Genomic DNA, 14493 nt, shown 5'->3' with positions numbered 1-14493 from the left:
CCACAACCGAAAGATGTGCAGGGTAGGTGGATTGGCCACGCTAAATTGCTGTTTAATTGGCAAAAAAGAGAATTGGTAACTTTCAATTTATTTCAAAAAAGGCGCTCTGTAAATACAAGTTACTATTATGGGATACATGTGATGTCTGTCGATATGTTTGTTTCCGATATTATGATCCCAGACCAGACCCCAACAGTGGCTATGATACTGGACCGGGCGGGAGTCAGACGTGGTCAGAGCTCATCGTGGAGCTGCTGGTCATCATCCCCAGCCCATGAAACGGACCCACTCATACTGCCAACCCAGGACCAAGACCCTGTGGTGCAGGGCCCAGAGCGGGGTGAGGGTGCTGGAGTAGGGTGGGGGAGCTGGGGTGTCCATGGGGAAAGCGGGGCTTTGGGGGTGGCATGGTATGGTTGAGCTGCAGGTGGCTAGGCCCCCTAGTCGGTGAACCTGGAGGTGATCAAGCTGTCCCATGCGTGGCAGCCCTGGTTATCAGATTGTACGGCCTCCTATTCCTGTCGGGCTCCATGTCTTGCCCAGCCTGGCCCTCCTCCACATCCGCCACATTGGGCGAGGCATGCCGTTCCTCCACCTATGCGAGTACGCTGCTTTGGAGGAGGCGGAGTATTGCCACCCCCGATTTGGTCGGAAACTGGTATTCTCCAGCCAATCGCTGAACCCGATTTCGCTGTCAGCGACCGGAGAATCGCACCCCAGATCTCCAACTTACTTTCTAGAACAATTAAATAATTGCCCAGGAAAAGTTAAAAGCCGGAATTGTCCGTTCGTTCACGCCGGCGGGATTCTTTGGTCCCACTGCCGTGAATGGAATTTTGGCTGAGCACCAAACTCTTCATTCTCGCTGACATCAATGGCAGTGTGAACTCGGATCCGACAGTCCTGGCCAAAAGGATTGAAACCAGTCCTAATCCGTGGATAACTATACTACTGAACCCTCAACTCCCCATTAGATTCCTTACCCCTTGACTACTCCCACCTGATCCCTGAAGACTCCAACCAACTCCAACCCTCCAACTGCCACCTGATCTCTGACTACTCCCCCAGCTCCCACTACCCTTCTTGACCAACCGATTACAACCTGACTACCCTCTTGTCATCCTGATTACCCCCAAACACCTGACTACTCCCAACTCTTGACTCCCCAAACATCCATTTACCTGCTATCCTAGCTCCTCACCCACCTGCTACCTTACCCCTTCACCTACCTGCCACCCTGTATGTCCACCTACTTACCTACCATCCCACCCGTTCACTCACCTGCCAGCTTACCCCTTACCCCACGCAGCTGCCACCCTACCCCCTTACCCAATTGTTACCCAACTCCCTAACCTAACCATCTTCCACCTTCACCCACCCCGACCCTGCGCCTTACCCACTCCCTGTCATGCCCCTCCAAATCCCACCCTACCTCCTCACTCAACCACCTGTCAGCCTACCCCCACACACACTTACCCTAGGCACTCTTTCTCTCCGTAGCTTCTCCAAGTAGCATTGGGACCAATAAATGTACTGGAATATGGCGGTTAGTGCTATAAAAGGGGGCATGGATTGGCTTGTCCTGACGACCCTGCACTACGAGGAACACCCAGAACAGGCACGCTCCACACTTCTGAAGATGCCCAGTTCGGTAGTCCAGGCGAGAAATGTGGAACTTCAGTGTGAGGAAAGAAAATCCAAGCAGACTGGCTTCTGGCGGTGATTCCCACTGCTTGGAAGATTTGGCCCTCAAAGTTTTATGACTTAGTCACATATCTGCAGGCTAACAATTGTCAGCTGAACATGAATCTCACCATCCAGGCTCTAAGTGATTTGTGTTTGAATAAGTGCAACAAATGTTTGTGTTTAGCAATGTATTTTTTGGTGAAGACAACCCAACATTGATTGGATTGGATTTTGTTTTTAAATTTATGCATTCTGGATACTAAATTAGATTTGATGAAGTAGCTTCTGGAAGACTAACTGATTTATTTTCCTTTTTGTAAGACCTACAGTTTATTCTACCTGGATTTATTAGTGAAGGAGTTGCAAGCTTTATCGTATACGCACTTGACATTGCCTGTTCTTCAGCTGGCAGAATTAATAGCCAGTGATGTGTTGGATAACAAGAGTCTCTCTGACTTTTACCATCTCAGGTTAATTTTATTTTTCGAAGTACCATATGTAGTAACTTGTAATGAAATGCAATTTAAGTAATTTTTATGTTATTTTAACATTTCTATAAATATCCTTTAGATGAATTGTATAATTTCTTTCGAATCGTAGGTTCAGTCCAAAGGCCTCTTTTCTCTACCTCCAGATTTCACCAGCCTCAAATTCTCCAACCTATATAAATTTCATTGGAACCAAAATTGTTTTCCACAACCACTCTCCTTGTTGGCTCCTATATCAAGTGGGATTTTCCGGCACACCCGCAACATATTTCCTGGTGGAGGTGGCAGCCTGCCATTGGCCACTGGCCACTGGTGGGATTTTCCGGCCCTGCTGATGTCTACTGCATTCCGTCATTGGGCAGCCTGCTGCGGGGGTCACCTTTGGCTGGGCTTGAAGATCCCATCAACGGGAAGGGCTGAAAAATCTCACCCATTGTCTCTCATTCCCCTAGTGATCTAAATTTAAACTTGTCCTCTTGGTGTTTTAAGGTCTTGCTCCTTCCAATTGTGCTCACCTTTTGCAATGATACAACTACCATGCCAGCCCCTCACCACTGATATTTCTCCATTCCCTTTAGTCAGGCCTCTTTGTTCACCTTCACTTTACTCCACCATTGATGACTTCAGGTTTTGTGAAATTTCCATGCTAAATCCCTTTGAGGCCCTCCTTAAAACCCACCTCTTCGACTAAGCTCCTTTTACAACCTTTTCTTTGACAATGTATCTCTCTGTGCAGTGGGACATTTTCTGTATTAAATGCATTGTATAATTGCAAGTTGTTATGCTATTTGTGACAATTGGCAGGAATTACAAATCCACCAGGCAGCGCAACTATTAGATATTACTCAATGCAAATTTAAAATTGTTACCTGATGATGGAGCTGCGCTCCGCAAGCTAGCGTTTCCAAACAAACCTGTTGGACTTTAATCTGGTGTTGTAAGACTTCTTACTGTGCCCATCCCAGTCCAACGCTGGCATCTCCACACCATGGCTACGTAAAGTTTATTTACATAATACATGCACACAATATTTAACATGTGTTCTTTGCATTTGAAGAATTGCATTTTTGTCATTTTATATTGGTCATTTATTAAAAAGTTTTTAAAATAATTTTTTACCGTTCTTCCAACCATTGAACAGTGTTACTTTATTTGCCCTAAAGTTTTAAAACTTCTTTGAGACTCTTTTATTAATTTTATCTGCTCCAATGGAAAAGTCCCAATTACTTTAGTCTTTCTCCACAGCTGTGACCCCTCATTCTTGAAATCATCCAAGCAAATTTTTATTATTATCTGTTTAATATCTTTTAACATGTCAGCTTTAATGGAGTGTTCAGAGCTACACATATTGCTTCAACTTTCATTTAATCAGAATGTTACTGAACCTCAACATACATTTGTCACTTTTTATATTCTTTGCGCATATAGGTATTTTCTCTTATTTTCATAAATCTATATTCCTACATTCTTAGACTTCTCTCTTCCACTAACCTTAGAGTCTTACAAGTGAGGCTTTAGTTACTTTCACTGCACTTTTTAGCTCAAATATATTACCCTTTTATATCCAGCACCTATTTGTCCAGACCTTGCAACATCATCCAGAAATTTCTTACAGTATTCCTCACTGTTTCACATTTCTTTTAAATTGTTATAATCAGGAAACATTGATCTGGTTCTTCTTCTGTATAGTGCTACCTACACTCCACCAACATTAAATACATCATTTTCCCCTTTCTGTCCACATATCTTATTACATTATCCATATGAGTATCTTCCCTGTAATACCATGTACATCAAGCTTCGGAACTCTTTTGTTCTCCGACCAAACAGCTTTAAATATCTACCTCGTACCCTTCCTCTACACATTGTTATTTTCTTAAAAGGTTTAATTACATCATCAACCTGTCCTTCCCAAACTGATTATCTTTGTTCAGACTATACCTTCCTCAGCAATCATTGTTCTCCAGCAATTTAACTGCAGATTTTCATAGAATCCCTACAGTGCAGAAGGAGGCCATTCGAGTATGCACCGACCCTTCAAAAAAGCACACGACCCATGTTCACTGTGTCGTATCTCCGTAACCCAATCTGCACATCCCTGGATACGAAGGAGCAAGTTATCATGGCCAGCCCACCTAACCAGTACATCTTTGGGCTGGAAGGAAACCGGAGCACCCGCCACATAGGCACAGGGAGAATGTATAAACTCCACACAGGCAGTGACCAGGGCCAGAATTGAACCGGGTCCCTGGTGCTGTGAGACAGCAGTGCTAGCCACTGTGCCACCATGCTACACTTGAGGTCAGGCTAAGCAGCATACAATATGTTGGTTTATCACTTTCACTTTTGTTAAACATAGATGTAGAATTTGCATCCTGTAGTTCTTTAACACAATTTCCATTTCAAAAAATGTTTCAGAAAATTATACATTGCCTCCTTCACTTTTTTCAGTATACTGGAATGCTTACTATGTGGGCCTAGCAATTTTTTTCTTATTCCCATTAATTTTAATACATCTTCCATTTATTCATGACCCTTCCACTTTCCCCTGAAGAATTGCAAATTTCTACTTTCACCTTCTATGTAATTTCAGCAGTCTCAAACATGAGGTGCACTGACAATGTTATATCCAGAAAAAAAACCTTGTTCGTTCAGGGCATGTGGGCACCACAGGCTGAGCCAGCATTTATTGCACTTGAACTGAGTGGTTTGCTAGGCCATTTTCAGAGGGCAGCCCACATTGCTGTGGGTCTGTAGGCCAACCCAAGTAAGGGTGGCAGATTTCCTGCTTTAAAGGACATTACTGAACCAGATGGGTTTTTACAATATTTTTGTGGCCATGGTGGGATTCAAACCCAGGTACCCCAAGCATTACTAGTATAATAGCAGTACCATTACACCACCACCTCTCCATGGTCCTCTACACTTTGTTAATAGAAAATGGATACTTGAATACATTTATTCAATGCACTGTTCAGTTACTTGAGTCGTAGAAGCATTTAGGATGTTCACACTCTGTTGCAATATTATAAAATTATAGTTCCGGAATGAGCTGTATATTTTGGCCTAAATTACAAATAAATATTTGTTCTCCACAGGCTTGCCCAGATCTGTTTAGACCTGAATCTAAAGCAGGCGGCACAGTTCCATGAGAAGGTTCCTGGATCAGTATTTATCTATGAGGCAGAACGAGCTAAGTATGTTATTTTTCATATTGTTTCGGACAGTGTAGTTCATTTTTACACAAATAATTAAACATTTATAAAAATGAATGATTGAAAGAAGCAATCATGGGTAGATGAAGCGAAAAGACTTGCTAAAAATATTTACTTTTCAACTGTTAAAAGCCGTCTGAAATTATTTGAAAAACCATTAGTTTCAGTGCAATTGAAGCAGTGCATATAATTTGATCTTGATACAATATTGAATGGGAAAGGCCAAGAACTATGTCAGCTGAAGCTTTTAAATGGATTTTTTAACTGGCATCCACTGCCATAACAATAAATGATGCCAATTAAAATGAGAAGCAGGCGAGAAGTATAGTAAATGACTAATCCAATATTATCGCTTTTACATTCATGCCCAAGTCAAAGTAACTACCAAAGTAAAGGAAAAACACTGTAGATGTTAGAGATCTGAAATAAAATCAGGAAATGCCTGGCCTGGATTTTCCACCCCTTCCCACCGACAGGATCTTCCGATCCCGCCAAAGGTAACCCCTGCAGCGGGTTCCCTGCAACATGGCTGCCGAGCAACGCAAATGGTCACTGCCTTCAGCAGGACCAGAAGATCCCGCCGGCGGACAATGACGAGCTGCCTTTGCCTTGACAAAAACCTCCACAAGAGAGGGCCAGAAAATCCTGACCCTGGAAAAACTCTACAGGTCTAGTAACATCTGTGGATTGAGAAACAGAGTTAATTTTTCTAATCCAATATGATTTTTCTACAGAACCCTCTCCTGAAGAAGTCACATTGGACTTGATACATTAACTCTGTTTCTCTCTTCTCAGATATTGCCAGACTTATGGAACTTTTCCAGCACTTTCTGTTTTTATTTTTAAATTATCACTATTACTTTCAGTGGAAGTGAGTGAACTTTCTCTGCACAACATATTTTTCTGGATCCTCTATTTCAAGAAAGTTGCACTGGGATCCTTTATTTTGCAATACAGGAGTGGCAGTAGGTTAAATAACCCTTTGTAATGAATTTGTTACCCTTTCTAAAGCCTTCCATTGAGGCAACTCTTGCCTTTTGTGTTCGAAGAGCACCACTGGTTGAGAAGTTAGGTGTTTTGTGCTGCATCAATGGATCAAGGGATATATTTTGTGAAAGAGACTGTAGGGGTCACTCTTGTTCAGTGGATGTGTGCAGTCATCTTCGTTCCCACTATCATCATGTGGCACTAACTTAATTTGCAGTGAGAGGATTAGGGCACAAAGAAACAATGGTATACACCGTGCAATGAAATGTGAGTTCCAGCAATTTTATTAATGTATATAGCTGCATGTATTTGATAAATAAACATGGTTACTATGCACAGATATCTTAGTGTTGGGAAGCCTTGCCCCGACCACCACTGTGGGACGTATTCCAGGAAATGTTGCAGGTTTAATGAATTTAAGCATACATTCCTCTTGGGTGTTTCTCCTAGTAATGTCTACGACCTATGCTGAAACACAACCTACAATTATTTGGCAATTCCCTTACAAGGGATTTGATGGAAAGGTCACTTTTATGTATATTATGACACAAGCATTGCAGGTATTTTTTGTTTAGTTACCTGTTTTCTGCTTTGAACGAATGATTCTCAGTGTCTTCTGTGGTTCAACCTTTCTGTTCCTAATTCTGCAAAAACCATACTGACATTTGCAATTCATGTGCCTTCCCAATTTCAAATTACTTCAGTTTTCTTTCTCTCTTCTGTCAGGGCACATCATATTTGTCAGCTGAGACTACAGTAGTACCCCTCTCTAACCAGATCAAAAACACATCAGGAGACTGCCTATATAAGATGTAGAACAATGCAAGTTACAACTTTTAAACTAAATCCATGTACTTAGGTTACCTGAATGACAGCAAATTTCTTCTGGGTTTCCTGACCTAACTTGCTTTGAGCACAAGAACTACCTGGAAGGTCTCCCTTGCTACTTTTGCAGTTGGTGGTTATGTAACCAGCCATCTCAGAGGTAAACTGCTGGCAAACAACACTTCATCTGTAAATACTTCTGCAGCTATGTCGCGAAACAGAGCATTCCTCTGAGAGTCAGGGATATTTTTGCCAACTTGTATCACAGCCACTTCAATTCAGATTATGAGACATATTTGAGGCAATTAAAAGACATTAATAGCCCTTGCTCTTCATATCATATTTTTCTGCTCACTTAAGTGGGATGGATATTTGCATAGTCAAAAAGCAGAAACTGTCATTGCTTTTTTACTTTAAGGATATATTGGCAATGTTATTTTTTTGAAGTGGATATCATAGAATCCCTACACTGTAAAATGAGGACATTCGGCCCATTGAGTCTGCATCAATCCTCAGAAAGAGCATCCAACCTGAACCCACTCCCCTGACCACTACCCAGCCCCATCCCAAAAACCACAGCTAACCTGAACATCTGAACAAGGGGACATCTAAACCTGAATAAGGGGAAATTTAGCATGTCCAGTCCACATAACCTGCGTACCTTTGGAGTGTGGGAGGAAACTTGTACATCGGCCTGGATCCTCTGCCCTGTGATGCTGGCAATGCAGATTATGATCGGGCATCGTGATCGGGCAGAGAATTGGGAATCTGGACAAAATTGTGGCTCACGCCGGGTGCCAAACCGATTGTTACGCTCCGGTCCCCTGCTGGTGGTGGGATTGGGGTTCTCGCCTGCATGCCAGCGGGAAAATGCCAATGGCTGCAGATGGGTCTGTTGACCAATTTGCACCCACTTAGCGGGTCTGAACCAAAATCTTTGGGCCTTCGTGATTCTCCGGTTTTCCAGGCTGGGAATTGTAGTGATCTCTGTATAAGGAGTTAATGTTTAGTCACTACAGGTAAATGATCACTAGAGGGCAACACTAACAGGGGGTATAGTATTAAAGAATCAAACTCACAAATTAATTGATTAGTTACTCAATAAATTATTTATTTTTATTGGATGACTTCAAGAATTCATCATCATCAAGTTAAGAACATCACGGCATGAACAAATGAGTAACATATATTACTCCAAGTAATATAACAGGAATCACATGGGCGAGGATCACTACAGGCATCACCATACGTGAACCTGACATAGTGAGCCTCTCGGTGGGCTGAGGGGGAAAGGACTCCCTTAAGGAGTCCACCTGAGGGCCAACCACCCGCCAATCCCACATAGTACTACTTGCCCCCTTCCCCTCACACGGGAGGTCCCCTAAAACAGGAGACCCCTCCAGCCCCCTAACTAAAGGGACACCTCCAGAGACCTTCAAACTAAAAGGACCACCAACAAAAGTGAAATATTTTCAAAACATTACTCAATTTAAAACTTTAATCTTGATCTTATGTACATAAATCGCAAGGTAAATCTGATGGTATCCATTTGACATTTCAAAAAGTGTAGATTTGACAACTATAATAGAACTGTGTATTACTATAGATTAACATTTAATTTAAGATGGTGGTTTAAAACAATTAGCGATGTACCATGTGCTGAAAACTTTGGTTTTGTACGCTCTGAAACCCCTTAACCTCCTGAATGTGGACACTGACACCATAACATTTGAAGAAAACTTATTGCCCCCCCACCCCCCCCCCGCCCCCCACCCCACCCCCGGCCTCAAATTTTCTGCTTCCTGCTTCCCTGTTCTATACTCAGATCCCAAGTTGTTCATATTGAGATTAAAAGGTTTGTGAAAGCATTTTCAGTGACTTTTGAGAAAAAGGCGACACGCTGCCACTTGGTGGCTTAATTGGGCTTTACAGGGAATTGCCTTTATAAATGTGAACATTTCCCGTGATTGGGGGGGGGGGGGGGGGGGGTCCCCAGCCCTCCTATGCCCTCCTATGCCCTCCTATGCCCTCCCATGTGTCCTTTTGTGTCCTTCCAGCATTTTCTCATCTCCCCCCCACCCCCCAGCGGGTTGCGTGCTCCTATGGTTTCCCCCCGTCTTCATTTTTCTTTTTCCTCTCCTTTTTCTTTCTAACTTTCCCATTTCTATTCATTGTTGCTGGCCTCAAACAGGTTCTGGAACAGGCCAACAAACTGTCCCCATGTATCTAGGAAGCCTTCCTCCGACCTTCGGATGGCATACTTAATCTTCTCCAAGTGGAGAAATTCCGAAAGGTCAGCAAGCCAGTATGCAGTTGTGGGTGGTGCTGCTGATCACCAGCCGAGCAGGATTCTCTGGTGTGCTATTAGGGAAGGGAAAGCTAGGGCGTCAGCACTCTTCTCCATGTGTAACTCTGGCTTCTCTGATACCCCGGAAATTGCCACATTTGGGCATGGCTTCACTCTCACCCCCACAACCTTGGACATTGCCTCGGAGAGGGCTGTGTGAACCCGGCAAGTTTGTGACATGCCCAGAACATGTAGGTATAGTTGGCCAGGCCCTTCTGGCACCATTCACATTTGTCCTCCACCTCCGGGAAGAACCTGCTGGGAATACACAACCGGAGTTGACGAGGGAAGAAAAGAAAGGGGTGAGGGGAGGTGGGGGGGGGAAACCACCCCCAAAACCAACCACGGAGGACACAAAGGGGGGTGGGGGAGAGGAGGGCAGGGAGGGGTGGGCTGGAGGGTGTAGGTGTGGGAGGGACCACACACCGAGTCAGAGGGCGGCAGAATGTAAATAGGGGAAATCAAGGGAAAGAAAAGACGAACCTTTCTGTATTGTACAGTGAATAATACGGCCAACATTGTACATAACTGTTTATACATTTTGAAAATGCCAATAAAAGGATTTTTTTTCAAATAAAAATAAACGTGGACAAAAGAATTTATAATGAACCCCGCGTTACAAAATGTGACTGGAAGTAGCTTTATCAGCTGGAAGCATCTTTTTTAATAAGATATACATAAAAAATGTTTGCTCATATCTGCACTGTTTTATTACTAGTAGCTGTAAATAACCATATTTACTTGTAATTAATTTGTATCTTGAATAATAAAAATGCTTCATGTGACTATTCTGTTCCATTAAGGTATCGGCAAGAGATTGCTCACCAGAAAGATCAACAATTACAAGCTGCAAAAGAAAAACTGTTAATTTTAAATGAAAATCAAGTTGATACATTAATAGATTCAAACAAGAATATGGTGAGACATGACTTTGAAAGCATAATTTATTTATCACTTTGGTGAATTGCTTTCTCTTTTTTAAGTGTGGTCATTGATTAGCCTAAAAAGAACCAAGACTATTCAAGAAGAAAACTGGGTGACATAGATTCCTATAAGAATATAAAAAACTGAAACAAGAGTAGGCCACTTGGCCCTTCGAGCCTCCTCCCCATTCAACAAGATCATTATTAATTTTTTAATCTCAACTCTAGCTTCTGTCCCTATATCTCTTAGATCCCTGCGTTTCCTCGTGGAATCAGCGCAAACTGCCAAAATACCTAACTACCTCTGTCTTAAATGTACTCAATGACTGAGTATACACAGCTCTGTGAGGTAGAAAAGATTCACAGCCCTTTGAGTTAAGAAAACTATGTTCATCTCAGTCGGAAATGGTGAATCCTTCATGCTGAGATTTTGTTCTCCTTTCCCCAGACAGGGGAAACATTTTCTCCGCCTCTTGCCAGTCAAACCTCTTAAGAATTTTATGGGCGCGATTCTCCGCCCCCCACGACGGGTCGGAGAATAGCGGGAGGGCCTTCCCGACATTTTTCCCGACCTTCCGCTATTCCCCCCCCCCCACGCCCGCCCCCCCCGACACGAATCGCTGCTCGCCGTTTTTTTTACGGCGAGCAGCGATTCTCCCCTAGCCGATGGGCCGATTTCCCAGGCCTTTACGGCCGTTTTCACGAACGGCAACACACCTGTTCTCACCGTTCGTGAAAACGGCCGCAAAGTGCCGTTCTGGGTAACCGTGGCACCGATTGGCACGGCCGCACCACGCCATGGGCCCGCGATCAGTGGGCACCGATCGCGGGCAGCGGGTCCGAACCCCGCGCCCTTTTTGTTCCTCCGCCGCCCCGTTGGATCAGTCCGCGGGGCGGCTGAGGGGCATACCGGCCCGCGCATGCGCGGGTTTCACGCATATGCGTGATGACGTCATCCGCGCATGCGCGGGTTGGAGCCGTCCAATCCGCGCATGCGCGGCTGACGTCATCATGCGCGTCAGCTGCCGTTAACTTTGGCGCGCGGGTTTAGTGAATTTCGCTAAGCCTGCGGTGCCGAGGTTCACGGGGCCCCACTGCTCGCCCCGACCGGTGAGCAGAATCGGGTCCCGGGAGGGGGCGCGGAGGCTGCCGGGAAACACGGCCGGTTTCACGGCAGCCTTCACGACTCTCCGCATTTGCGGAGAATCGCGCCCTATATGTTTCAACTAGATCACCTTTGCTACATCTAAATTTGAAAGAATTTGGACTGGATTCTCTGTCTCATGACAACCGAAGCGCATTTCCTGCTAGAATGGAGAATCAGGCAACGGGGAAAATCGGGATCGGCGGCGTTCCAAACGTGAGGAGGGATTCTGCAGTCTCCGGACCCAAAATCACATGTGGCAATCAGCCCCCGTTTACGACAAAATTGGGTCCTTCACCGCTTTTGCGATGCTCCGCCCCCTCCAAAGCGGCGTACTCTAGGAGTACGGCGCATGCTGTATCGATGGCCTCAGGATGTTACCTGAGGCCCACCCCCTCATGCTCTGCCCCCGACTGGCCAAGTTTATTTTTTGTCTGGAACGCGGTATGGCTGCTGCGGACTCAGCCCAACGCCACCACAGTCGGGGAAGAGCTAATCCGCGGGCAGGGGGGTCTTTGGCAGGGGCTGGGGGCACTGTTGGGAGGTGGTCCGGGGGTCGCGAGCCTGGCCAAAGTGGGGCACTATTGGGCAGGCCAGCGCCATGTTGCACGGCACAGCCACTACAGGCCATCAGCGCGCGCATGCGGCTACGGACCCAGCAATTGTCCGGCCGCATCGGCAGCTAGAGCCGTGTGCTCTACGCTGCCTGCCTGCTAGCCCCCCAAACAGAGGATCGGTGGCCATGTTCACAAGGTTTTCGGTCTGAAAACGCAACCGTTCCCACGCTAGCACAAGGACATAGCCTGAAAATCGTAAAATCCAGCCGATAATGTTCCAAACAGCCCCCCCCCCCAACTGGTGCTGGGATCGAGGTTTATGACCAGCGGGAGGATGTAAATGAATGCAATTGGGTCTTAATGCCCCGTTGGCAACATTTAATGGCCTTGCACCAGAGTCTCTGGCCCTCCGTGATTCTGATGTCCCCTGGGCCAGAAATCACATGGATGTGGATCACCTCTGGCATTTACCACCATAGCCCTGACGTGGTGGACCTTTTGGTGGGTCAAGGGAGCAACTCCCATAGGGGAATTGCCCCGAAAGTCCCTCCAATGACCATTCTTCCCCCCCCCCCCCCGCCAACAATACACTAACTGCCCACCCATGCCAGATCGCCCTCATCCTCCACTCCATCCATGAACCCCTTTAATAGGGAGACTCCACAGGGATCCCATGAATAGGGATACCCTCACCAGGGAATCCATTATTAGGGAGACCCCACCTGGTGGGAGACCCCACCAGGGACCCCTTTAATAGGAAGATGACCCCCCAGTGGCCCCCTTAATAGGGAAGTGACCACAGGAACCATCTTAATAGGGAGACCCACCCCTCAGAAACATAAGAACTAGGAGCAGGAGTAGGCCATCTGGCCCCTCAAGCCTGCTCCGCCATTCAGTGACATCATGGATAATCTTTTGTGGACTGAGCTCTACTTTCCGGCCTGAACACCTTTATTAATCCCTTTATTCTTCAAAAAACTATCTATCTTTATCTTAAAAACATTTAATGAAGGAGCCTCTACTGCTTCACTGGGCAAGGAATTCCATAGGTTCACAACCCTTTGGGTGAAGAAGTTCCTCCTAAACTCAGTCATAAATCTACTTCCCCTTATTTTGAGGCTATGTCCCCTAGTTCTGCTTTCACCCACCAGTGGAAACAACCTGCCCGCATCTATCCTATCTATTCCCTTCATAATTTTATATGTTTCTATAAGATCCCCCCTCATCCCTAAATTCCAACAAATACAGTCCCAGTCTACTCAACCTCTCCTCGTAATGCAACCCCTTCAGCTCTGGGATTAACCTAGTGAATCTCCTCTGCACACCCTCCAGTGCCATTACGTCCTTTCTCAAGTAAGGAGACCAAAACTGAACACAATACGCCAGGTGTGGCCTCAGTAACACCTTATACAATTGCAGCATAACCTCCCTTGTCTTAAACTCCATCCCTCTAGCAATGAAGGACAAAATTCCATTTGCCTTCTTAATCACCTGTTGCACCTGTAAACCAACTTTCTGTGACTCATGCACTAGCACACCCAGGTCTCTGCACAGCAGCATGCTTTAATATTTTATCATTTAAATAATAAACCTGTTTGCTGTTATTCCTACCAAAATGGATAACCTCACATTTGTCAATATTGTATTCCATCTGCCAGACCCTAGTCCATTCACTTAACCTATCCAAATCCCTCTGCAGACTTCTAGTCTCCTCTACACTTTTCGCTTTACCACTCATCTTAGTGTCGTCTGCAAACCTGGACACATTGCCCTTGGTCCCCAACTCCAAATCATCTGAACAATTGTGGGCCCAACACTGATCCCTGAGGGACACCACTAGCTACTGATTGCCAACCAGATAAACACCCATTAATCCCCACTCTTTGTTTTCTATTAATTAACCAATCCTCTATCCATGATACTACTTTACCCTTAATGCCATGCATCTTTATCTTATGCAGCAACCGTTTATATGGAACCATGAACCTCCTTAATAGGGAGAACCCCGCCCCTTCCCATAAATAGGAAGACTTCCCCAGGGACCATATGAATTGGAAAATCTCCCCAGGGACCCCCTAACTACAGGGACCCTCACAAGGACCCCATAACTAAAGGTATCCCCCACAGAGACCCCCTAACTAAAGGGACTCCCCACAGGGACCTCGTGACTAAATGGACCCCCACCACAGGGACCCCTTGCCGAGAGGCACATTCCATCCCCTCAATCGCACCCTCCCAGAAAATAATTCCCTGTCTGGAAGCAAGAGAGCAGTCCAGACATGGGCAGTGAAACACATTGCAGTTGTAACACTTACCTTGAG

The 14493-nt window shown here is 45.3% G+C and overlaps 1 protein-coding gene across 4 annotated transcripts in view; it reads left to right on the top strand.

Annotated features, from left to right (window-relative positions):
• The window catches only part of LOC119950709 (cilia- and flagella-associated protein 46), a 365535-nt gene that overhangs the window by 219596 nt on the left and 131446 nt on the right, over positions 1-14493 (top strand). For all 4 annotated transcript variants that reach the window (XM_038773375.1, XM_038773376.1, XM_038773374.1 and 1 more), the window contains 3 exons: positions 2008-2156; positions 5273-5371; positions 10352-10466. In XM_038773375.1, coding sequence (XP_038629303.1) covers positions 2008-2156; positions 5273-5371; positions 10352-10466 — 363 coding nt within the window. The remainder of the gene's footprint in view (positions 1-2007; positions 2157-5272; positions 5372-10351; positions 10467-14493) is intronic.

Source organism: Scyliorhinus canicula, chromosome 16 (assembly GCF_902713615.1).
Source record: "Scyliorhinus canicula chromosome 16, sScyCan1.1, whole genome shotgun sequence".
In the NCBI taxonomy this organism is placed as follows: domain Eukaryota; kingdom Metazoa; phylum Chordata; class Chondrichthyes; order Carcharhiniformes; family Scyliorhinidae; genus Scyliorhinus; species Scyliorhinus canicula.
The sequence above is the reverse complement of the archived record's forward strand: the minus strand, read 5'-3'. Positions and strand labels throughout refer to the sequence as shown.